Source organism: Lampetra planeri, chromosome 45 (assembly GCF_965212315.1).
Source record: "Lampetra planeri chromosome 45, kcLamPlan1.2.h2, whole genome shotgun sequence".
Classification (NCBI taxonomy): Eukaryota; Metazoa; Chordata; class Hyperoartia; order Petromyzontiformes; family Petromyzontidae; genus Lampetra; species Lampetra planeri.
In genome coordinates this window covers 7,897,738-7,924,777 of record NC_136151.1, presented here as the reverse complement: position 1 = coordinate 7,924,777, position 27,040 = coordinate 7,897,738, and the positions used below count along the sequence as shown (strand labels likewise).

Sequence of the window (27,040 nt, the reverse complement as noted above, 5' to 3'; positions counted from 1 at the left end):
TGTAGTGATGTACACTCGTGTGTGTGTTAGTGTAGTGATGTACACTCGTGTGTGTGATGGTGTAGTGATGTAAACTTGTGTGTGTGTGTGTGTGATAGTGTAGTGATGCACACTCGTGTGTGTATGATAGTGTAGTGATGTACACTCGTGTGTGTGTGTGATAGTGTAGTGATGTACACTCGTGTGTGTGATAGTGTAGTGATGTACACTGTGTGTGTGATAGTGTAGTGATGTCCACTTGTGTGTGTGTGATGGTGTAGTGATGTACACTCGTGTGTGCGTGATAGTGTAGTGATGTACACTGTGTGTGTGTGTGATAGTGTAGTGATGTACACTCGTGTGTGTGTGTGATAGTGTAGTGATGCACACTCGTGTGTGTGTGTGATAGTGTAGTGATGTACACTCGTGTGTGTGTGATAGTGTAGTGATGTACACTCGTGTGTGTGTGTGATAGTGTAGTGATGCACACTCGTGTGTGTGATAGTGTAGTGATGTACACTCGTGTGTGTGTGTGTGTGATAGTGTAGTGATGTACACTCGTGTGTGTGATAGTGTAGTGATGTACACTCGTGTGTGTGATGGTGTAGTGATGTACACTCGTGTGTGTGTGATAGTGTAGTGATGTACACTCGTGTGTGCGTGTGATAGTGTAGTGATGTACACTCGTGTGTGTGATAGTGTAGTGATGTACACTCGTGCGTGTGATAGTGTAGTGATGTACACTCGTGTGTGTGCGTGTGATAGTGTAGTGATGTACACTCGTGTGTGCGTGTGATAGTGTAGTGATATACACTCGTGTGTGTGTGATAGTGTAGTGATGTACACTCGTGTGTGCGTGTGATAGTGTAGTGATGTACACTCGTGTGTGCGTGTGATAGTGTAGTGATATACACTCGTGTGTGTGTGATAGCGTAGTGATGTACACTCGTGTGTGTGTGTGATAGTGTAGTGATGCACACTCGTGTGTGTGTGTGATAGTGTAGTGATGTACACTCGTGTGTGTGTGATAGTGTAGTGATGTACACTCGTGTGTGCGTGTGATAGTGTAGTGATGTACACTCTGTGTGTGTGTGTGTGATAGTGTAGTGATGTACACTCGTGTGTGTGTGAGATATTGTAGTGATGTACACTCGTGTGTGTGTGTGATAGTGTAGTGATGTACACTATGTGTGTGTGTGTGATAGTGTAGTGATGCACACTCGTGTGTGTGTGTGATAGTGTAGTGATGTACACTCGTGTGTGTGTGATAGTGTAGTGATGTACACTCGTGTGTGTGTGTGTGATAGTGTAGTGATGTACACTCTGTGTGTGTGATAGTGTAGTGATGTACACTCGTGTGTGTGATGGTGTTGTGATGTACACTCGTGTGTGTGTGTGTGTGATGGTGTAGTGATGTACACTCGTGTGTGTGTGTGTGTGATAGTGTAGTGATATACACTCGTGTGTGTGTGTGATAGTGTAGTGATGTACACTCGTGTGTGTGTGAGTGTAGTGATGTACACTCGTGTGTGTGAGATAGTGTCGTGATGTACACTCGTGTGTGTGTGTGATAGTGTAGTGATGTACACTCGTGTGTGTGATAGTGTAGTGATGTACACTCGTGTGTGTGTGATAGTGTAGTGATGTACACTCGTGTGTGTGATAGTGTAGTGATGTACACTCGTGTGTGTGTGATAGTGTAGTGATGCACACTCGTGTGTGTGTGTGATAGTGTAGTGATGTACACTCGTGTGTGTGTGTGATAGTGTAGTGATGTACACTCGTGTGTGTGTGATAGTGTAGTGATGTACACTCGTGTGTGCGTGTGATAGTGTAGTGATGTACACTCTGTGTGTGTGTGTGATAGTGTAGTGATGCACACTCGTGTGTGTGTGTGATAGTGTAGCGATGTACACTCGTGTGTGTGTGATAGTGTAGTGATGTACACTCGTGTGTGTGTGTGTGTGTGATAGTGTAGTGATGTACACTCTGTGTGTGTGATAGTGTAGTGATGTACACTCTGTGTGTGTGTGTGATAGTGTAGTGATGTACACTCGTGTGTGTGATGGTGTTGTGATGTACACTCGTGTGCGTGTGTGTGATGGTGTAGTGATGTACACTCGTGTGTGTGTGATAGTGTAGTGATGTACACTCGTGTGTGTGTGAGTGTAGTGATGTACACTCGTGTGTGTGAGTGTAGTGATGTACACTCGTGTGTGTGAGATAGTGTAGTGATGTACACTCGTGTGTGTGTGTGATAGTGTAGTGATGTACACTCGTGTGTGTGATAGTGTAGTGATGTACACTCGTGTGTGTGTGATAGTGTAGTGATGTACACTCGTGTGTGTGATAGTGTAGTGATGTACACTCGTGTGTGTGTGATAGTGTAGTGATGCACACTCGTGTGTGTGTGTGATAGTGTAGTGATGTACACTCGTGTGTGTGTGTGATAGTGTAGTGATGTACACTCGTGTGTGTGTGATAGTGTAGTGATGTACACTCGTGTGTGCGTGTGATAGTGTAGTGATGTACACTCTGTGTGTGTGTGTGATAGTGTAGTGATGCACACTCGTGTGTGTGTGTGATAGTGTAGCGATGTACACTCGTGTGTGTGTGATAGTGTAGTGATGTACACTCGTGTGTGTGTGTGTGTGTGATAGTGTAGTGATGTACACTCTGTGTGTGTGATAGTGTAGTGATGTACACTCTGTGTGTGTGTGTGATAGTGTAGTGATGTACACTCGTGTGTGTGATGGTGTTGTGATGTACACTCGTGTGCGTGTGTGTGATGGTGTAGTGATGTACACTCGTGTGTGTGTGATAGTGTAGTGATGTACACTCGTGTGTGTGTGAGTGTAGTGATGTACACTCGTGTGTGTGAGTGTAGTGATGTACACTCGTGTGTGTGAGATAGTGTAGTGATGTACACTCGTGTGTGTGTGATAGTGTAGTGATGTACACTCGTGTGTGCGTGTGATAGTGTAGTGATGTACACTCTGTGTGTGTGTGTGTGATAGTGTAGTGATGTACACTCTGTGTGTGTGTGTGTGATAGTGTAGTGATGTACACTCGTGTGTGTGTGAGATATTGTAGTGATGTACACTCGTGTGTGTGTGTGATAGTGTAGTGATGTACACTATGTGTGTGTGTGTGATAGTGTAGTGATGCACACTCGTGTGTGTGTGTGATAGTGTAGTGATGTACACTCGTGTGTGTGTGATAGTGTAGTGATGTACACTCGTGTGTGTGTGTGTGTGATAGTGTAGTGATGTACACTCTGTGTGTGTGATAGTGTAGTGATGTACACTCTGTGTGTGTGTGTGATAGTGTAGTGATGTACACTCGTGTGTGTGATGGTGTTGTGATGTACACTCGTGTGTGTGTGTGTGTGATGGTGTAGTGATGTACACTCGTGTGTGTGTGTGTGTGATAGTGTAGTGATGTACACTCGTGTGTGTGTGTGATAGTGTAGTGATGTACACTCGTGTGTGTGTGAGTGTAGTGATGTACACTCGTGTGTGTGAGATAGTGTCGTGATGTACACTCGTGTGTGTGTGTGATAGTGTAGTGATGTACACTCGTGTGTGTGATAGTGTAGTGATGTACACTCGTGTGTGTGTGATAGTGTAGTGATGTACACTCGTGTGTTTGTGATAGTGTAGTGATGTACACTCGTGTGTGTGTGTGATAGTGTAGTGATGTACACTCGTGTGTGTGTGATAGTGTAGTGATGTACACTCGTGTGTGTGTGATAGTGTAGTGATGTACACTCGTGTGTTTGTGATAGTGTAGTGATGTACACTCGTGTGTGTGTGTGATAGTGTAGTGATGTACACTCGTGTGCGTGTGTGATAGTGTAGTGATGTACACTCGTGTGTGTGATAGTGTAGTGATGTACACTCGTGTGTGTGTGATAGTGTAGTGATGTACACTCGTGTGTTTGTGATAGTGTAGTGATGTACACTCGTGTGTGTGTGTGATAGTGTAGTGATGTACACTCGTGTGTGTGTGATAGTGTAGTGATGTACACTCGTGTGTGTGTGATAGTGTAGTGATGTACACTCGTGTGTGTGTGATAGTGTAGTGATGTACACTCGTGTGTGTGTGATAGTGTAGTGATGTACACTCGTGTGTGTGTGATAGTGTAGTGATGTACACTGTGTGTGTGTGTGATAGTGTAGTGATGTACACTCGTGTGTGTGTGATAGTGTAGTGATGTACACTCGTGTGTGTGTGATAGTGTAGTGATGTACACTCGTGTGTGTGTGTGATAGTGTAGTGATGTACACTCGTGTGTGTGTGATAGTGTAGTGATGTACACTCGTGTGTGTGTGTGATAGTGTAGTGATGTACACTCGTGTGTGTGTGATAGTGTAGTGATGTACACTCGTGTGTTTGTGATAGTGTAGTGATGTACACTCGTGTGTGTGTGTGATAGTGTAGTGATGTACACTCGTGTGCGTGTGTGATAGTGTAGTGATGTACACTCGTGTGTGTGAGAGTGTAGTGATGTACACTCGTGTGTGTGATAGTGTAGTGATGTCCACTCGTCTGTGTGTGTGATAGTGTAGTGATGTACACTCGTGTGTGTGATAGTGTAGTGATGTACACTCGTGTGTGTGTGGTGTAGTGATGTACACTCGTGTGTGTGTGTGTGATAGTGTAGTGATGTCCACTCGTGTGTGTGTGTGTGTGTGATGGTTTAGTGACGTACACTCGTGTGTGTGTGTGATAGTGTAGCGATGTACACTCGTGTGTGTGTGTGATAGTGTAGTGATGTACACTCGTGTGTGTGTGATAGTGTAGTGATGTACACTCGTGTGCGTGTGTGATAGTGTAGTGATGTACACTCGTGTGTGTGAGAGTGTAGTGATGTACACTCGTGTGTGTGATAGTGTAGTGATGTCCACTCGTCTGTGTGTGTGATAGTGTAGTGATGTACACTGTGTGTGTGATAGTTTAGTGATGTCCACTCGTGTGTGTGTGTGTGATAGTGTAGTGATGTACACTCGTGTGTGTGTGTGATAGTGTATGTACACTGTGTGTGTGTGATAGTGTATGTACACTGTGTGTGTGTGAGAGTGTAGTGATGTACACTCGTGTGTGTGATAGTGTAGTGATGTACACTCGTGTGTGTGTGTGATAGTGTAGTGATGTACACTCGTGTGTGATTGATAGTGTAGTGATGTACACTCGTGTGTGTCTGTGTGTGAGATAGTGTAGTGATGTACACTCGTGTGTGTGTGAGAGTGTAGTGATGTACACTCGTGTGTGTGTGTGTGATCGTGTAGTGATGTACACTCGTGTGTGTGTGTGATGGTGTAGTGATGTACACTCGTGTGTGTGTGAGAGTGTAGTGATGTACACTCGTGTGTGTGTGTGTGATCGTGTAGTGATGTACACTCGTGTGTGTGTGTGATAGTGTAGTGATGTACACTCGTGTGTGTGTGAGAGTGTAGTGATGTACACTCGTGTGTGTGTTAGTGTCGTGATGTACACTCGTGTGTGTGTGATGGTGTAGTGATGTACACTCGTGTGTGTGAGATAGTGTAGTGATGACTGCGGTGTGTAGTAAACATCGCCACTGGGGACAAAGGCGGTCGGGCGTGGTGCTGGCCACCCACCCCTTCATAGGAGCTCGCTAACAGCACTTGCCCCAACAGTCTGTTAAGGCCATACGAGGGGTCTTTGTCTATCAACTTATTGGTATTTATTGATACGTATTCTTTTGTAATTAACTTGTTGTTGCCCGTGTAGTGATTTAGGGTATGCCTTGGTCTGGCTGTCGAATAAACACTAAAGTTTCCTTTGATTCTAAGAGCTTCAGGCTGTAACACTGAACCCTAAGAATCCTCAAGGCATCTGAGTCTGGACCTTTCAGCCTCAAGTACAGTACTCTAATAATGAAATCCTAAGAATCTTCGGCATAATAGCGTGTGTGTAAAATACACTCACACGCAGGATAGCAACAGCTTCCTGACTCGATCATACACACACGTGTGGTGTTATTAGAGCCCATGTAAGAGTGATGTACACTCGTGTGTATGCAGTGCCGGATTATCCTAGTAGCAAAAGTAGCTACAAATGCTACGGGCCCGGGCACTTTCGAGGGCCTCGCGCTAAATGCTTTCAAGCTGTCAATTCCGCTTCAGTGATTCTGCACTTGCTCTATTACTATAGTACTCTACTACCCTTAAACTTTTATGAACGACTGGGTGTTTAAGGTTAGCGATTTGTCGTTTTATCTGGCTGTATAGGAAATGAAAAGATTAAAATTACTTTACTATGCAAGTTAGACATATGTATTTTAATTTTTACGTGTATATTTTTTATTTAGAGACTCTTTATAACATATGCTACAGGCTCCGCACTAGCTTAATCCGGCACGGCACACGTGTGGTGCTAAGAGGCAATTTAAGAGTGACGTACACTCATCTGTGTTTGTGTGTGTGCTATATATTAATGTATAGGTATATTGATACATGTTTTATTGTAATTACCTTTTTGCCTGTGTAGTGCTTTGCATGGCCAACCAAGCTTAAGCGTTGGTCTGGCTTTCTGATAAAAATCTGAATATTAACACAGAATCCTGAAGGTGCCTTTGATTCTGTGTGAGTTTCAGGCATTAACCATAAACCCCAAGATTATTTAAGGTGTCTTGAGTCTGGATCTCCCAGCCTCAAGATAAGCTACGAATGGGCTCATCTGTTACATTGGAATGGACACTTCGCCCATTCCTTATTCATCATTTCTAAATGAATCAGAATGTTCACGATTTTACTGAGAGGCTCTCATCCCTTATCAATTTCTCGTGTGATAACACGTCATATAACAGCCACACTTGACCTCTATGAGCAAGTGTGGGGGAGAGCAGGTGGGAGTGCTATTGGACATCTGAACTTGACAATGAAAAGCAGAATAGCGTGTGTCCAATCAGGGAAAGTTTTCAATGAGTGGAGTGGCACCTATTGTGTTACATTGTTCAGATACATAAACACTGACAAATTCTGACAAATCTTCCGATAAGCACAGTTGGCTCAGTATTTTGCAAAAGAATTTCAACATATATACACACATACATAGTGACTCACAGACACCCAGCCGCATATAGACCCGCAGAGACTCATCGATTAGCACGGTTGGCTACGTACAGTGCAAAACAAGTTCAACATGCATACATATGTAGAGGAGTAGTATGGAGACGTGACGTCATGCGCGCGGTGAGGCGCGATGATGTCATGTCACCTCGGGGTACTTAAGGGGGATCGGGTTGACGTAAGCGGGGTCATTGTTGGAGCCCGGGATGGAGAGTGTCTGAAGAGATAGCCAGGGGTAGGGCTGAGAGAAGTCTGCAAGAGCCAGCTAGGTTTATGTGGAGTGCTGCTCTCCTCGGTCGGGCAGTGTTGGTTGAGCCCCCGTCCCAACTCGAGTGAGAGAGCCAAGAGATAGCCAAGGCTAGCAGCAGATAGAGCCAGAGGTCCGCGTGAAGGGCCGAGTGTAGGGACACCTACCTCTGGTGTGTAGTGTTAACCCCTTGCGTTAATAAACTGGCGTAAGCCCTTAGTAGCAATTCTGCCTCACGAGTCTTCATACATCACACAACACATACAAATTACATTTAACTAAAGCTGAAAAGTGCGCCAATAAGGATAGAGAAGTACACACTTGTAATATAACTGACAGACAGAAACGGGAGCCCGTGCAGAAGGGAACACATGCAAATTAGATTGCATAATATAAGCTAATAAGAAAACTACGTTAAAAAAACTTGCATTCATCAATAAGATTACCTTAAAAGGAAAAATATAGTAGTGAACGTGTATAAATATGCGTGTGCTCTGAATAATCTGTTGAGTTGTTTTGTGATTGTGCACCAATGCTGACGCAGCACCAGCATCACCAAACCATTTGGTAAGTAAAAAAAAAGTAGGGGCGCTAGAGAATGTCTTGATTCCGACATCACAGGAGATTAGTGCCCAAAAGATGTGGTCACTACTTGAGTATATTGGCACTACTGATAACAAGAGGAAAGTGGAAAAAATTATGAAATTTGCAGTGGACACCTACTTCGGGCTATCTGCCAATGGATCGTGATGATGATTGACTCATAGAGACTCAGAGACTCAGTGATCCATAGAGACTCACAGATCCAGAGATGTATGGAGAGCTATAGATACTCCTTGAGACTCGTAGATACCAACTGAGACTCGTAGAGACCAATAGGGATTCATAGAGACTCATAGAGGAAGACCTATCACAGAATGAGAAAAGAGATTTGTGCCAGAAAGATGTGGCACTACTTGAGAATATTGGCACAAGACAGAGGAAAGTGGAAACAAATTATGGAATTTGCAGTGGATACCGACTACGGGCTCTCTGCCCATGGATCGTGATGATGATGGTGAGGAGTGCTCAGGCGGGACACATCGCCAGAACGGACGAAGTCTGGTGGTCGACACTAATGATGGAGCGGCAGCAAATGGTGAGTGCTCGCCCGAGAGATGGAGCGACGATGTGAGCGGATTAAGCTAAAAGGCACTCTACAAATATCAAATTAGATAAGGAGTAACTACATCACGACCCGTAGAGGCGTTCATCCAGCAGTGGATAGATCATGAATGATGATGAACAATTCGATGATGTCATTACTCCCGTGCGACAGAAGCTGAGTTGTCTACGTTATTGAGCTCCACTCTACCTCCACCACTGATATCGATGCCCTCACCCCTGGTTGAGAGTTAATTGAGTGCCATGAGTTGTGAGGGTTGGATGTGTTGTTCAGTCATTGGAGACTAAGCTAAGGCTATACTCACCACACTTGAGGACATTGGCTATCCTGGGTAGAAGTTATAATGAGGGGATTAAACCCAGGGCCCTGCTATCTGGACGTGGCTGTTTCTACAGCACAGGCCTCCCCTTTACACTGAGATAGGTCTGACGAACTCATTGGGGAATGATGACAATGAATAGGATACCATCTGTCACTAGCAAAAACAAATATGATGTCCTTTAAATCTTCCTGCATTTATTTGTATGTGTGTCTATCCTTTGCTCTGTCTCCTTGTCACTGTAGGGGGCACAGGTAGTGCATCGGCCAGTGATCTCAGTCAGTTGACCCATGGCACCTGGGTCTCGCCCATGACTTGTCAGCGGGCATTCGACACTTTATGTAGCCTTAACATGCACATAGCATGGCACAAGCGCCGTGGTGACGTAACCGCCACTTTGTGGCAAATGGCGGTTGTTGTCTCCTTCCATATGTCCGTGTATGACTTCTAATTAGCACGGTTGGCTACGTACAGTGGAAAATAAGTTCAACATATGTACATATGTGTCTTGGCCATGTGAATGTGAACTCACACAGAGTGGAGAGCTTGAGCTTCTCAATGACTCTACTCAGCAAGGTCACGTCACCCACAGTCAAGTCACTCGGAAGAGTGGGTGGTGGGGAGCGCTCAGTCCTGAACACATGGGGGAGAGAGTGAGAGAGGACTTCACACGTGCGCGTCTAAACACGTAGAAAACAAGTAAAGCAGCACTTATACAGCACAGGGTAGATGAGTGGAATAACACCACTTTAGGCAGAATCTTGCAGGAGGTGGGCCAGGTAATGTTTAAGTTTATTTTTATTTGTAACACGGTTGGTCCCGATTAGCCAGTTGCCCGGCTATCTTACAAAGGAGATCCGGGGTGCGTTAGCACGGCAACAACGAAACAAAAACGTCAACGTTGCAGGGAACGAGTACAGGGTGCTTAAGGAATATTGCACAATTCTAGATTTGAAGCTTTCGTGACTGCAATGATTCATATTCTTAGGTTTTTTTTCGGTAAAGTCACGTAGGTCAAAACATAAAAAAAGTAAAATAAAATAAAAAAATCACGACGTTTCGGAGGCAACACAAGCTTCCGTCTTCAGGTGGTACCGTCACAGCCACGACAGCTGTATCAAGTAAATGAGAGATTGCAGGAGCTACCACTCCGTTTATATAATGGTTGGAGAAGGTGGTGGGGCAAGGGCCGCATACTTATTATTAATATGGTAAGGTGAGGCTTAAGACTGCATAACAAAGGCTGAGCCTTTGTTATGGAGAGGTGCGGTTTGTGACTCAACCTGTGACAGGGAGACCACCACTAAGACCACCACTAAACATGGTAAAACTGTAATGGTTGTCTGTCAAATAAGATTGGCAAATAAGTGTAGTTACATCTTTTTTTGCATGGTTAATCACATCTTTCCAATGATTACTCAGTTTGTAACCGTCATCACGGTTGAAATTATGTCTGTGTTTGTATATTTGTATGGCTTCGTGTACAAACCTTTGATGGTAGCCAGGAGGTTTGCAGAGAACCTTGGTCTCGGAAAATACAATTTCATGAGGGCCCACCGAGTTGTAGCAATGATCGGCAACGGCCGAAGAATCAATTCTGCCGTGTTTCAGATCTGACTTGTGCTCGCGGACACGATCATAAACATGACGTTTCGTTTCTCCAATGTAGAATAAGAATAATATTGCACAACTATGTACAGAGGAAGATGGATGCGTTTGAAGCACACAATACAATCTATACACAGACGAGGGGAAAAAGGGAGAAGACACGGAAACACTTGTGCTCAGCCACAGTGTTGCTAAACTGCAATAATACCCCCCCTTTGACTCTTATATAATGGACTGTGCTACCAAAGGGTACAACTTAGATATACAGCCGTAGAGACCAATGGAAGTAGAGACAAAGACATGGACACAGGAGACACACAAAGATCTAGTACGAGAGGGAGATAGACATGGGGATAGACACAGCAACACTCGCCGATTCTTTACTGACTTCTTCAAATCCTCGCTTTCAAAAAACCCTCTCCTATTGAAGCATTCACACAGTGAGTAAACCCAGCCTCAGCCTGTGTTCGTGCGCTAAGGTACCTCTCTGTCTTCTTCATATGACCCTGTGGAAGAAAAAAAGGGACACAGATTGATCAATAATCTATAATAATTTTAACCATAGATAGACAGTGTATTATTGTATTTATGTAAAACACGATGAGAATATGAGCCAGGGCAAGAGCATTCATGGGAGGGTGACCAAAAGAAGGAAATGGCGAGGGAAATGAAAGATACCTTGGAAAACAAACAATTTGATGAAAATCAAAATGTGTTAATGGGATGAAGGTGCACACAGACTCTGTCTTTGTGGGTTAGTCACTTCCTTTGGTATCAGTACATATACTGTAAGTGTATTGATAGCAGGTTTTTCTTCCGATTCCGATGACGTACGTGTACGTAGGTGTATGTCATCATAACTAAAATAATTTAACTTTATCAGCACCAAGGCTCCCACAATTTCAATGCAGGAGGGCGTTTGGCACAGTTTGGCCCCCACTATCGCAGAGTGCGGTCGTGTCGCTACCATTCTCTGCAGTGACTACAATGTATTTAAAAACAAAGGCGCTATGCCTCTCTGAATAAATTTTACGCTAACTGCTAGCGTGTTCCGATATTCAATGGTGAACTGGAGTCACGCTGCAACTTGCAGACGTCTGAGAATGGGAAATGGTTAACCACCGTATTGTAGGACACATTTCTCTTTCTCCTTTCCTCACACAAAACGTCCATTAAATTTCCTTGCTTGGTCTCTATTCCCAGGTTCCTATAACCGTGTGTTCGTTTTTATTAGCTGTACTATTGAAGCTGTCAGTAGCCAGTCACTTTATGCTCCAATCCTTGGGGCCTGTGCTCAGAAACCGTGGTTGAACACACACACATAGATATGTTAATATACGTGAACCCTTGTGCCAGGAGTCTCTCTACTGCTGAGGGCTCTGTCAAACTGGGACACTCACCCAGGCTCCGCGAGCACTCTACCTGCAGGAACGTGAGCGAGTCCCTCTCCTCATGCAGAACGCGCAGGCGCGTGGCTGCTTCCTGGAGCTCGCTGATCTCGCGCTCGTAATGATCGATGTTCTCCTCGATCTTGGACAGCAGCTCGCGCGCCTTCACGTCCGCGCGGTCCAGAGCTGCCCTCTCGTCCTCATCCAGCGTCGTCCTCATGCGGGTGAATTCGCCTGAGATGCGAGCCTTGGTCTGGACCATGGAATCCTGCAAAGGTTATGTGATGGATAATAGTAATTAATATTCAGGGCCACATCACTAGGTGGGAGAGTGGGGAAAGGCTTGCTACCTTTGCCAAACACTAAACCCAGACATTTAAGTCAGCCTAGGTTCATATTATGAGAATAGGTTTTCCCATTTTTTCGTTTTAACATCTTAACACCTGTTTTGTTGCAAGAAAAAAGGGGAAACCTATTCTCATATTTTGGTACTGGCAAAGGAGGTCCCATGATGTATGCTCACCCGAACTCTCATTACTCTGATAGTGCTTGTCTTTGTGCTGTACGCCTTTTGGCGTCCTCTGGTCTAACACCGTTTGAGACTCGGCTCAAAAGAAAGCTGTCTCTGGTGTGGACCAATCAGTTTCAAAGACAATACATATATTATCAGAGTATGTTTTTTGTTTGCATTCTGACCACAAGTATTGTGGTTAATGCAGACATGATTCCTTGCAAAATGTTTCAGTTTGGTATTTTAACATCTTAACACCTGTTTTGTTGCCAGAAAAAAGGGGAGAACCTATTCTCATATTTTGGTACTGGCAAAGGAGTTCCCATGATATAGGTTCATATTAATTCTGCAATAATCAACACGATATTGGGAAGCCGTCGTCCAGAGGTGTATTGATAATGATCGGTACATTATTAACAAAATAGATATGCACGCAATTCGTTTTTTTCATTAAGCTGTTACTCCCCATAAACAACAAAGAACGTTGTACACAATCTGTTGGACCCACGGCCTTTTGTAATTGTATGATTTAAACAGCATTTATACAGTACAAGCAAACTCTGGGCCAGTTTTGACATACTGTGTCTCATCAGCAGTCAGGCTCGCTTGAATCAATGCAGGTGAACTGCCAGAAGTTGTAGGTCAGGAACCTCTGTTTGAGCTATGGATTATCGAACAAAATTTTACGAAGGTGTTCCCCTGATATATGTCAATTCAATTTACGATGCATTCTGATGTTAGTCATAAAGAACTACTTTTTAAATTCACGTCTCATTTCAATCTTGATTAGAAGCTTTTGTGACTGCAGGAATCCATACTCTTTGGTTCTTTCGGTAAAGTCACGTAGGTAGAAAAAAGAAGTAAAAAATATATATAGCGAGAGAGCTGCTCTCTCGCCATAGATTTTTTCACCTGATGACGATTGCTTGTGTTGCAATCGAAACGTCGTGATCTGTTATTTTTTCTACCTACGTGACTTTACCGAAAGAACCAAAGAGCATGTATCATTTGTTTCGTTATTATGGAGGGGGAGGGAGATTATACAACTTACACTTTTTGGTGTAAAATATCAAAATACCGATAATACGTAGGCTTTCGTGACCAATATCATCCATAAGAGGTTTTTGGTTTAGATCGTGTAAATATATGTGTCGTTAAAACCCACCACCACCCGACACAGCCAACTAGTAACTGTTGTCACGTAAACAGAACATGCCAATTAGTCACTAGTACAGCACACTGGTGTGTTCGAGAGCCAAGCCACAACATTTACAATCTGAGTCCGACGTTTCGTGAGTAATTACAACTGGCTTCATCAGGCGACAGCCAGATTTGCGGATAAGTCTTACTGTTACATTCCTTATATAGAGGCGTAGATGTGGTGACCACGCTTCTGCACTCTTGCACAATGTGGGGGGGGGGGGGGGGATTACTGAGGCAACCTACAATATGCATGTGCATTATGCGAGCCGTTTGAACTTGTCCTTTCTGTCTATTTTGTATTAAAATAGCCCTACCAATGGTACTCCCTATTGGAGTACGCTGCCTTTGTAGACATTCATTTAAATAATGTATTATTTGATTATTCGCTTTCACGCAGCACTAAGATAGGAGCTATCCGAACGGTTAAAGTTATTTTGATTTCTTTAAATTTCGATATATTCTCTAATTAGTTTTGGCCAGTAGTAGCTAGTTTTGCACAAAACTTCAACATTATCAAAATCAATTGAGTGTCCTTGTTGGCACGCGTGTTCTGCTATTGCTGACAGTTGTATCTGGGATATTTTATATTTCTCTGATGTTCTTTTAGTCTCGTGCTGATCACTAAGTGGCATCTGCTTGCTACAAGGGTAGTGGCAGCCATGACCGGGACATCAGTGTTGGTAGGTTCGCTCACAGGGGTTAGAGTGCGCGTGTTGGTCGACACAGTTGTGTCAGCCACCATCATATCCCTGTGCATCTTTGACTTGTTGCCAGAAATACAGCGTCATCTTGAGCCAGTTCAGGCTAGATACAGAGCCGCAAATGGGGGAAGTATTGGGATCATAGGTCCAGTGGTAGTGCTAGTCTGCATCGGGGAGCTAGAGATATGGGGACTGATACTGGTCATGCTTATGGTTTCCTGTTTGCTGGGCACGGATTTCCTGAGTCACATGCCCCTGCGCATCTTGATCGGGGGGACGGTTGTACTTTTTGCATCTAGACGAAGAGGGAAAGTAAGTTCCACGGGTTCAGGTGCTTGTGCAAACCACGGTCTCGATCCCGCTGGGTGCTGAGGTCTTGGTGACTTTGCTTGTCACTTACCAATCGGATTTGCCGCTCATAGTGTCCGCAGTGCCGTTGGTGGCTGGTCGCCATTGTTTGGCAGGAGCTGACACGCTTGTGCACAGCAATCAGCCACTGTTTTTACAAATTCTTAACATGGCTGACGCTCCCACAATGGTACAGGAAGGAACGTTGTTTGCAAATGTTAGTCCTATGGGTTTGGGATCCCATGCACTTTGGGGACCTGTCAGTCAGCGCAAAAGATGTGTCTTGGGTAGAAGACATCCTGGTACAGAACACTGATCTGTCATAGGAGTCGGGGGGAGCTCAGATCCTTTTTTGGATAACTTCACCAATGTGTTCAGTAAGAGTCCTTATGATGTAAGCCACGCTGCGCTGATGGAGCACCACATCGATCCGCATGGCATGCTACCCATTCGACAGAACACCTATCGAATGAGTTCTATGGAGAAGGCGCATATCCATCGATCAGTACAGGAGATGTTGAAGGCTGACATTATATCGCCATCTACGTTTCAGTGGGGGGTACCAGTTGTTCTGGTCAAGAAATCGGATGGCACTCTGCGGTTTTGTGTAGACCTCAGACTCCTGAACAAAGTGACCTTGGCGGGCGCTTACCCACTCCCGCAAATTGATAAATTGTTGGATGCGCTCGCAGCGGCAAATTTTTTCTCCATGCTATACCTTTTAGCGGGATTTATCCAGCTACCACTGGATGGCGAATCTAGAGCAAAAACTACGTTCAGATAATCTGAAGTTCTTTTTCAATTCAACTCTGCCAATGAGTTTGCAGACAGTTCCTGGCACGTTCCAATGGTTGATGGAGTTGGTACTTGCAGGGTTACAGTGGGAGTCCTGCCTCATCTATTTAGATGATGTAATTGTCTTTGGTCGTACGTTCGAGGAACACTTGGCCCGGTTGCAACAGGTCTTTTAGAAAATTTGGCATGGGAACCTTAATTTGAAACCCTCTAAATGTCATCTGGTTTGGTCCTTGATTCAGTACTTGGGTCATGTCATCAATGTGTCTCGGGTCGCAACGGATCTGGACAAAACTGCATGCATACGTGATTTGCCTACTTCCATTTCCATGACTGAGGTCCGCATATTCTTGGGGTTGTGTCATATTACTGCTGCTTTGTTGAAAAATTTGCCACATTGCTAAGCCCTTGCATGTGCTCATGGCGAAGGGACAGACGTTCCATTCGGGCCAGGATGAGACTGATGCATTCTTCACACTGCCCCAGTGTCTGATAGAAGCACCGCCCCTAGCATAGCCCAATTTTCACTTCCCTTCGTCTTGGATATGGACACTAGCGATATGTGGATTGTGGCTATTATTTTCCAATCATGAGGCTAGGGAAGGTCGTGATCACCTATGGAAGTCACGTCTTAGCACAGGCCAAACAGCTATATTCCATTACCCGCTAGGATCTTCTCGCTGTCGTCCACATTTTTCAACAGTTTTGCACCTATCTGTACGGCCACGAGTTCACTGTCTGGATGGATAATGTGGCATTGCAGAAATATTCATGCCGAGTGGTGCACCGGAAAGGGTTGAGACACACTAATGCTGATGCGTTGTCCCAGTTACCAGCTCCCATTAAATGCACCTGTGGTGATGGGTTCCCACACCGTAAGCCCCGATTCCCGTTCGGGACTCGGACTCGGTGGGGTCATTAGCATTAGTTGACTGCGACATAGGGCTGATCCTGGATGGCTGGAGGGACCTCCAGCAGGCGGATGCTGCCTTGGCACCGCTTTGGCAGCTGGTGGAGGTGGCGAGCACTGCCGAGCTTCCCACTTAAGGGAAGTTGTCCATCAAGTGGAGAGGCCTGTTGATACCCTGGCACACGACTGTGGGCTGCAGGGTTTTGTTGGTGCCCTCTTCCCTGTGGAGTCAGCTATATGCTCCATTTGGGCAGCCATAAGACAGAGGCAGTGCTACCCCTCTGCTCTTTTTGGCCGGGCATGTCCGCTGATGTCAATCGTTGGGTGATGGGCTGCTCGGACTGTGCGTGCAGGATGCCTTCGGCTGCCGTGCTACACACCCCCATGCAAGCGAATCAAAGTCTCTAGGGTCAACGGGCTCATTGCCCTTGATATAATGGGCCCATTTCCAGCCACTCCTCGGGGTTATAGATACCTGTTAGTGGGTATAAAATACTTTTCCCGTTGGCCTTCACATGGCCGTTGATCAATCAGACCGCGGTATCCATAACGAATGGCTTTGTTAACGTGTATGTAGCTCACAAGGGGGCTCCTGAACGCCTGTTGACAGATCAGAGGCCCAACTTCTCCGAGCTTTTACAGGAGGTATGCAACATGTTAGGGGTCAAAAAGGTGCGGACTTCCCCGTACCATCCTCAAATGGATGGTATGGTGCACGATTTTGGAGATCTTGTGTCACTTTGTGAACGCCACTCACTGTAGCATTAACGGAAGGCTCGCGGCGCAACTTCTGAGGCGTCCGAGTGAGTGCAGGCAGTGAACGAACGCTTGCGGGCTAAGTCGGTGACCGTGGACCCCTTTGTGGTGGGTGACCTGGCTTGGTTGCACTGTCCACAGGTACTGCTACGCACTTCAGCGAAACTGCATCAACCGTGGCAAGCCCCGGTCACTGTGGCGCTGGTACTTCAACCCCAGTGTGTCTGCATTTAGTTGGGGGGGGGGGGAAATTGGTATTTTTTCTCTCTTTTTTTCTTCACTTGCGCTCTCTTTATTTTTGTGTCTGTCTCCTTGGTTCAACTGGTATGTCGGATGCTCGTGGGCATTTGTCCATTGTTTACATTAATTTATTCTGTTTTTTTTGTTATGCTTATCGTGCTTGATTTTTTCGGGCTTGATTTCTTCAGATGTGTTGTCATTATGCGTGTGTAATGCGAGCGTAAGCGACCTTCCGGATGTGACGTCACGGGGGGTGGAGTCATGTGACGTGGGGGGAAGGTTCGGGTCCTTAAGCGGGTAAACCGGAAGGGGAAGGGAGTCGGGGTGTGAGCGGAAAAGAGTGAGGCCACGCGGGCGAGTGTGGAGAGGGGGGGGCGCCGACGGCCATCGGGAGCCAACCCCGAAGATAAGAGGAAGCTGCGGAGTGGTGTGCAGCTGCAGAGGAGACAGCCAGAAGGGCTGCGTGTTAGAGGCAGCGGTGTGGCTGCCAGGAGGAGCTGCGGAGAGAGAGAGAGAGAGGGCTGCATGTTAGAGGCAGCGGTGTGGCTGCCAGGAGGAGCTGCGGAGAGAGAGAAAGACAGCAAGAGGCTGTCAGAGCTGCGGAGGGAGAGGAGTTGCAGCGAGTACAGCCAAGGGGGGCTGTGTGAGAGAAACAGCAGCGGAGCTGCTGTTGTGGATCGGGCCGACATTGGAGTCAGCACCGTGGAGAAGCTACAGAGTAAAGACAGCCGTGTGGGTGTACAGCACGAACCGAATAAAGGACACTGAGCCAGACATCGTGGTCCAGTCGTTTATTACACTGGTGTCGGAAGTGCAACGGCATGTCGAAACAAGTGAGGAAGAAAGTTAATCCGGCGCCTGCATCGGCTTCTTCGTCCGACGACGACGAACTCCCTCCAACCACGGATCCTGTTGGGGTGGTGGAGGAGAGCCCGGCTGAGGCGACCACGGGAACGGGAGTGGAGGATGTTGGCGCGGTGGCGGGTCCGTCGACATCATCAGACGCGGATCAACGATGGCAAGCGATGGCGGTACAACTGGAGGCACTTAAGGACGTCCTGGCGCATCTATGCCATCTCGTCGCGCCAGGGACGATGGATGATGCAAGTGGTGCTCCGCGGGCCGCCACGTTGCCTGTCCTGCCGCCGCCATTGCCCACGCGGCAAGAGGCCGCCATTTTGCGCGCTCCGTGGCGCCAAACCGCCATCTTGGCCACGCCGCGGGCCGACGCCATTTTGAATTTGCCATCACAACCACCACCATTGGAAGACGGCGGGAAGAGGAGTCGGAGTCGCCACCTTACAACGGTTAAAGAATTTTCCGTCGGTGGGGACTGGAGCGCGTTCGCCTGCCGCTTCTTGGCGGCGGTACGCACAGCAAGATGGACCGATGCGGAGGCTTTGGAGGTGTTGCCGACTCTCCTGGACGACGAATCTGTCCGATTCTTCCGTTCCATAACGACCGATAAGAAGGCAACTTTATGTGGTGTTTTTCAAGAAATGGCCGATGCTTATGAGCCACCAGATGATGCGCATCGGCGATTCGCTCAACGACAACGAGCACCAGAGGAGTCGCCCGTGGCGTTCAGGGGTGCGGTGCTGGAGCTGGCCATGGCAGCTTATCCTGAGACGCCACAGGACCTGCTCGAGCCTCTCATATTAGGGAAAATGTTGGAGCTGTCTCGGGATCTAGGGATCCCCATGCCTGTGTGTGGGCATGAGAAGCTAACTTCCCGGACGGCTGCTAAGTGTCTCGATGCGCAATTCAACCTCCGTCGCTGGAAACAAGTGACGGCGTGGACGGGGGGGCCCGTCAAAGAAGGGGATGCGCTGGGGTGGAACCCTGCGCAGGCTGTCTATGTTCCGGATGACCGGGGCCCTCAACAACTGACGGCCGCCTCCGCTCCATGGACGGGACGCGGCGGGCCGAGACCGCGCGCGGCGCTACCAGAACGGGGCCGTCAGGAGGCGAGGCCTGCGCTTCGGCGCAACGAGGCCGAATGTTTCCGCTGCGGGCGTAGGGGCCACTACGCCAGAGACTGCTGGGCCCGCTTCCCGGCTCCGCCGCAGCAGGAGGCCTCGGCACCGGTCAAGTCGGCTAAAGATCCTCCGAAACAGGCATGTCGGCACGCACCAGACACTCGGCAAGGCTTTACACCTCACCCATCACCGTCGTTGCGCCATCCTAACGTTGTGGTTAAAGCATGCCCTTCGACGGGGCCTTGTCGCTCGGTCACGCAATGGCGCAAGTTGGCACGGAGAGTCGTCGCGGCCGCTACGGGCTCGTCCACTGTACCGGGGTCTATACAAGGGGTGGACGTACGCATTTTGGTCGACTCCGGCGCGTCTGCGACTATTATTTCGGATGTCATTTTTCATCTGTTGGGCATCCCGCCGGGGGCTGTGCGTCCGGTTTATGGGTCGTGCGTCGCTGCCAACGGGGGTAGCATGGGTATCGTGGGTCAGGTGGATGCTAAGATATCTATTGGGGATGTGTCGGCCTCGGGTGTTGTGTTGATATCGAGATCTTTGGCGGTTCCTTGTTTGTTAGGCACCGATTTTTTGGCTAAGATGCCCATTTTGATCAAAATCAATGAGAATTGTATTGAACTGCCGGGGGGCCGTCAAATCTCGTTTCTGCCGTCGCCCTGGGGGCGACCTGCTTCGGCCGTACAAGTGCAGGCGCTGTCCGTCGCATCTGTGGACATCCCACCTGGTACACAGATGCTTATACCCTTGCGGTATCGGAAGCCCCTGCCTGATCGGCTAGGAGCAGTAGGGGTCTTGTTGTCACCGTCCGCCGCGATAACAACCGGGTTGGCGTTAGTGGGGGCACAGACCATCGTCCGGCCGGATCAATTACCGTTTTTACAGGTGCTTAATGCGGGGGGAGAAAACGTCCGTGTCCCGGCCGGTACGGTTGTGGCACATGCCACTACGGCGTTTGCGACCCATGATTGTCCACATAGCCGGGGAGTTGTTGCTGGGGTTTCCGAGCCAAGGAGTTCGGATGATCGTTGGGTTGCTCATTTATGTGACGAAAATTCTTCCCTGTCCATGGAGCAACGTGGTGCGCTGCGTAAATTGTTGTTGACATATTCCGATGTGTTCAGCTCCGATGATTTGGATTTGGGCCGCACTTCGTTGCTTTACCATCACATTGAGACGGGCGATGCTGCCCCTATTCGATTAAATTCGCATCGGATGAGTCCTGCGGAGCGAGAACACGTACGGGGGGCAGTGGAAGACATGTTGGCTGCGGACATTATATCGCCATCTAACAGCCCATGGGGCGCTCCAGTCGTCTTGGTTAAGAAGAAGGATGGCAAATTGCGATTTTGTGTTGATTTCCGCAAATTGAATAAGATATCGGTGGCAGATGCGTACCCCCTGCCGCGTATGGATGACTTTCTCGACGCATTGTCGGGGGCTAAGTTCTTTTCCACACTGGACCTCTCTTCGGGATTTTGGCAGCTTCCCCTTGACGAGTCTTCACGGGAGAAAACCGCATTCCGTACGCCGCAGGGGTTATTTCAATTCAACTGTCTCCCGATGGGATTGAATGCGGCCCCTGCTACATTTCAAAGATTGATGGAGCTCGTTTTGACGGGGTTGCAGTGGGAGACATGTCTTATATATTTGGACGATATCATTGTCTTCAGCCGCACATTTGATGAACATTTGACGCGGCTGGAGACAGTGTTCACGAGGATGCGTTCTGCCAAATTGAAATTCAAACCAAAGAAATGTCACCTACTGCAACGGTCCGTCCACTATTTGGGGCACATTGTGAGTGCTGAGGGAGTGTCCACGGATCCGGAAAAGACGGCGTGCGTCCGGGATTGGCCGACTCCGGCCACCGTGGGGGATGTTCGGCGGTTTTTGGGATTTGCCTCGTATTACCGAAGATTTGTGCCGGGTTTTGCGACGATTGCGAGGCCCTTGCATCTCCTTACGGGTAAAGGACGGAAGTTTGTTTGGGGACAGCCGGAGGAGGCGGCCTTTCGGAGTCTGCGTGATCTATTGGCCACGGCCCCAACATTGGATTATCCCGATTTCGATCACCCATTCATTCTTGATACGGACGGATTATTTTTGGCACGGCATGGCGACAGATGTCGTAGGGCACGTGCGCGCGTGCCCTGCGTGTGCACGACGTAAGCCGCCGAAACATCCTTACGTGCCGCCTCTCCAGTCGATTCAGGTGTCTCGAGTCAATGAATTGGTGGCACTGGACATATTGGGACCTTTTCCACCATCGGCGAGGGGTAATAAATATTTGCTGGTAGGGGTTGAGTACCTCTCCCGTTGGCCGATGGCCTGGCCGTTGCCCGATCAGTCGGCCGCGGCCATTACCGACGCCTTTTTGTTTGGGTATATTATGGATAAGGGGGCGCCTGAGAGACTCCTCACGGACCAGGGCAGGAATTTCTCTTCTAAATTATTGGCGGAAGTGTGCGCGGGCCTTGGGACTAAGAAAGTACGGACATCCCCATACCATCCGCAGATGGATGGTATGGTTGAACGGCTGAACAGGACATTGTCTGCCATGCTTTGCCATACCGTGAGTGAACAACAATCAGATTGGGATCTGCACATTCCCGGGGTGCTTTCGGCGTACAGGATGACGCCTCATGCGGCTACAGGATATTCGCCGTTTTACCTTATGTATGGTCGGGAAAACGTGCCGCCGGTGGATGTGCAATTGGGAACTGGGGTGAAGGGACCTCGTAAACCACTTCCTGAATACATTCAGGACACGGTTCGCCGAGTCACGGAGGCGCGGGAGAATGCCCGCGTGGCTACGGCCAAAGCCCAGGCCCGGAACGAGCGATATGCGCGACGGTCTGAGGGGGAGTGCCCTTGGAAGGTTGGGGACCTAGCCTGGCTTCATTGTCCACAGGTACGTCCGGGGACCTCGCCGAAATTGCACAAACCCTGGCATGGTCCCGTACGCCTCATTGCGGTTCCCAACCCACAGTCAGCACGCGTCCAGATTGGGTCTCGTCGCTGGGTTGTGCATACGTCGCGCTTGAAACCATATGTTGCTCCCTTACATGATGCGTCATCCCCCAATGTTGCCTTGCCGGGGTCTGTTGCTGCTGACTCTCCCCTGCCTGCGTCCATTGATCTTGCTAGAGCGCCTGTCGTACCTGTTCCAGACAGGCCGGCCGTGACATTGCGGGGGACGAGGGGCCCTGCTCGGAGGACGCCTGCCAGGTCTGCGGGACCTTCGAGCCCTGCAGCCCTTCCGACCCAGCTGCGGGCACGGTCACAGGACAAGCCCAAGACTAACTCTTTAGAGACACGGGACGGCGGTGGACTTCCAGCTGCGACAGGGGGATTACCCCCTGTCATTCCTCGACTTTCATCGCGTTCCCGTTCTGCGAGTGGGCCGCCGACCGTCCGGGACGGGCCGGCGACCCGCACACGTTCCAAATCGCTTACGTTTCGTTGATTGTTGCTGTCTTGTTATTTTTTTCTTACAGTTGTATTTATTGCATGCTTTTTGTACGTTCGTTGATGTTAATTGCGTTGTTGTTGTTGTTCTTGCTGTTACATTGTATGCTTAGTGTCCTTTAGGGGGGGGAAGCTCGGTTCGCCGCATTACGATTTGCTATTGGTCAGCCGAGGTCGGCTGGGATTTTTCTACGGGGGAGGGTGGTGTAATGCGGGCGTAAGCGACCTTCCGGATGTGACGTCACGGGGGGTGGAGTCATGTGACGTGGGGGGAAGGTTCGGGTCCTTAAGCGGGTAAACCGGAAGGGGAGGTCAGTCGGGGTGTGAGCGGAAAAGAGTGAGGCCACGCGGGCGAGTGTGGAGAGGGGGGGGCGCCGACGGCCATCGGGAGCCAACCCCGAAGATAAGAGGAAGCTGCGGAGTGGTGTGCAGCTGCAGAGGAGACAGCCAGAAGGGCTGCGTGTTAGAGGCAGCGGTGTGGCTGCCAGGAGGAGCTGCGGAGAGAGAGAGAGAGAGGGCTGCATGTTAGAGGCAGCGGTGTGGCTGCCAGGAGGAGCTGCGGAGAGAGAGAAAGACAGCAAGAGGCTGTCAGAGCTGCGGAGGGAGAGGAGTTGCAGCGAGTACAGCCAAGGGGGGCTGTGTGAGAGAAACAGCAGCAGAGCTGCTGTTGTGGATCGGGCCGACATTGGAGTCAGCACCGTGGAGAAGCTACAGAGTAAAGACAGCCGTGTGGGTGTACAGCACGAACCGAATAAAGGACACTGAGCCAGACATCGTGGTCCAGTCGTTTATTACACGTGCATGGGGGTCCTGGCCGTGTTGTGCTTTCTTTGGCTGGGGAGCAGAGTTACTCGGGCCTGGTGATGGCTCCATCTCAACAGAGGGAGGTGGGGAGTGGGGGGTAAGGGGTGACATCGAGGATGTCTCATCCATCCTCACACACTTGCACCACACAAAGAACATGTATACCTTCCGCACTCAACATCACACACGCCGTACACATCAATCACGCACACGGGGAATCCACCAAGGAAGAGTCGGAGGTCAGTGGTCACTGATGGCACGCACACACAGCATGGCCAGGCAAGGAAAAGAGATTGGGGGTGTGAGCACTGACGTGTACGACACGCAATCCGATGGTGAGTGGATGACACTGATCGGATTGGTGTGGAGAAACGGATCGTAGAAGAGCTGGAAATTGGATAAGGGTGATTGGTGGAGAAGGGTAGAGAGGAGGCTTTAAAGGGATTGTGAAACGAGGGAACAGGGTTGGTTTGAACAAGTATTGCTGTGGTATACGATCGGTGACAACGAAATAAAAAAGTTGAAGTACACCAACCCAAATCTCCTATTCACTATTATTAAAGAAAACTATCTAACTACACACTGTAGTAGTGCACAACTCTATGATGGTGTACTGTACATGAACACGTGCTCTCAGAGCAGATTAACCTGTGTGCAGTGTTGTCTCTGCTGAGCGAGGAGAGTTGTTGTGACCTCGGTGATGTTTTTGCGTGTAGCACGCTATTTGATTACAACAACCTGCTGGGTAGTTGTTGAGGGTCGGGTCATACAACTCTCTGAAACCTACGAAGCATTGCAGTGCATGGCAGATCGCTCTGCCCCGACCCACAAGTTGTACAAACAAACCCACATTCCAATATCCACTCCATTTTTATAACATTTGTCATATCTCTTCAGGTCGCATCTCGTGTTTGGAAATGTAAACACTGATTTTCGGTCATATTTTTATTTAAATTGTTTTTATTAATTGCTGGTCTTTAATTCCATACAATCGTTGCTCCACAAAGTTTTATTTTTAGGGCGCCACGGTGGCAAGCTGGTAACTGTTATACAGGATAGGCATGGGTTCGATCCCGACCCTGACGTCTGTATATTTGGAGTTTGCATGGTCTCCCCATCAGATGTTACAAAGTACAGGGCTTGGTCGGGGAGACCAGGGACGAAAGAGACGTAAAATAAGTTTAATGACCATGGTGTTGGAGCGATAATGGTTTAACTTTGATTCGTTATATAATTTTTCACCTTTTGATTTTGCATATCATAATATGAGGAATTATCTCGGGAAGAACATGTAAACTCTTAATAGAGGCAGCAGTGTCAGGATTTAACCCACGAAATCCTGCATACCAGGCGAGGGAGTTAACATCTCACCACCACGGCACCCAAACCAGTCTGTGGGACAAACCATCACAATTTCCTTGGTTACCGTGGGGTTTTGTATAAATATAAATTGCGACTCTTAAACCCTCACACTGCGTGTGAATGTAATGCCATGTCTACACAGGTGAGCACGGGCTGCCGCGTGGAACATTCTAGGGTACGTCTTGTGGTATTTATAATTTAACTGCAGGTGAGGTCCGTTTGTTTCCTTGTTCGTCGTGGCTGCTCCGTGATTTTTGTATATCTCGCCGCGGTGACTCGGATATGTTAACTATCTCGCCTGGTGCACAGGAGGTCGCTGGGTTCGATCCCACCCCTGATGCCTGTATCCCTGGAGTTTGCATGTCTCTCCATTTTTCCGTAGTCGCATGCATTTTTCTCCAGGTCCTCCACATTTAGAATCAACATCACGCGTTTAGAGTAGTTGGCTGCTAAAAATTTCCATATGATGGATGATAAGCCGCTTTTTAAAATTTACATTTGTGGCCAGGTCGCTTCTGAAAACGCGCGAATAGCTCAGTGGCATTACCTGGTCAAATAATCGTAATTTAGTTTTTAGTTTATCTCACTCATTGCAAGTCATTAGAGTTATCCTGCGACGTGATTTGCAGTCACACGAGAAGTGAAATTTTTATATAAACGTTGCATATGTTTAAATATATATTTAAAGCACCCATAGCCATAATACAATAGCCTACACAGCTATTACACATTGACTCAAGACTAACAAAGTTCACTTGAATCCACGGAGTTAGTCTCACAGACTCCACGCAGGGTGGAGGTCACGGGGTCACAGAACCCACACGTGGTACCTGCATGGCCTTGCGAGCGGCCTTCATCTGTCCCACGGACGCCTCCGCCTTCTTTCTTTTCTCCTCCACCGCCCGCGTCTCTGCTCCGACTCCACTCTGTAAGAGACGAAGTCACCAGAGGATACTCCAATCCCTGAGCGGCTGCCTCTCAGCCCCACGCCACACTGAGCCCTCCACAGTGATGGCCCTGAAATGCCCATTAGAAAATGGGCTAGCAACTCACCCTCTACTGACTGAACAGTCGGAAAAGCAAGAAACAGTGGAGAGGAAATAAACCCATGGTGATGATTACCATCAGATGTTGTTTGCCCAGTGACAGCTTTTATAAACTTGTTGTGGTATCGTTTGAGTGGCTTCCATGCACCTATAAAGGACCTCACCTTCCGTGTCTTGTGCTCATCTTCCAGTGCGATGACATCATGTCGTTTGTGTGCACAAGTGATGGAGCATACCGTGCAGATTAGGCCCCCGTCCTGCTTACAGTAGAATATTAGCTCCTGTTTATGTTTCTTGCATCTTTGCTCCTCCAGGTTGATAGTGGGAGCCACCAGGGTGTGCTCCATCAATCTTGGGTTTTTCAGGTGAGGCTTCAGGTGAGACTCACACAGGGACATCTCACACCTGACGCAGGTCTTTACTGCACGAGTCTTCCTGTCATCACAGGTGTCACAGAAGACAACTCCGGCCATCCTCTCTCCAACTCTGAGCTGCTCCACCAGGTTGGCAAGCGCCACGTTCCTCTTCAGCTGGGGTCGCTCAGGGAAGGCCGCTCGGCACTGCGGGCAGCTGAAGCTGCTCGCTCTCTCCCAGGCACCGTCCAGACACCGGAGGCAGAATGAGTGGCCGCAGCTCAGTGTGGAGGGGCAGTCAAACGTGCCCAGGCAGATGGGGCAGCTCAGCTCACTGTCGACACAATCACTGGGAGACGCGCTCGCCATGGCCCATGGCTTCACTCGGACTCAGTCGCTCGCCGCGGCTCACAGAGGAGAGATCGCAGAAGCAGCAGCTCACACAGCGGAGACGAACAAGGAAATGAACTGACTTCACCTGCAGTTAAGTTATAAATACCTCGAGACACGCCCTGGAATGTTCCACACGGCGGCTGGGCTCACCTGTGTAGACGTGGCGTTACAGTCACGCAGTGTAATAGCTAAAACTTATTTTCGTGTTTAGTTTGTTGTCCTTCCCCTGCACTTCGAATTAGCACTGTTGGTTACGTGCAGTGTGGAAGAAGTTAAACATACATAGCTTTGATCGGTCTCAAGTGATATACTATTTGTACAAACAAAACCCAGCAGCAGCAACCCGGGACACAGCA

At 48.3% G+C, this 27,040-nt stretch overlaps 1 protein-coding gene across 1 annotated transcript in view; it reads right to left on the bottom strand.

The window, feature by feature from the left end:
* The window catches only part of LOC144733210 (zinc-binding protein A33-like), a 29,028-nt gene extending 2,292 nt beyond the window's left edge, over nucleotides 1-26,736 (bottom strand). The window contains exons 1-5 of the mRNA XM_078615004.1: nucleotides 26,103-26,736; nucleotides 25,723-25,818; nucleotides 11,838-12,071; nucleotides 10,899-10,921; nucleotides 9,340-9,440 (exon numbers count right to left, since the gene is read on the bottom strand). Coding sequence (XP_078471130.1) covers nucleotides 9,340-9,440; nucleotides 10,899-10,921; nucleotides 11,838-12,071; nucleotides 25,723-25,818; nucleotides 26,103-26,660 — 1,012 coding nt within the window. The 5' untranslated portion in view covers nucleotides 26,661-26,736. The remainder of the gene's footprint in view (nucleotides 1-9,339; nucleotides 9,441-10,898; nucleotides 10,922-11,837; nucleotides 12,072-25,722; nucleotides 25,819-26,102) is intronic.
* Nucleotides 26,737-27,040: the final 304 nt, after the last annotated feature.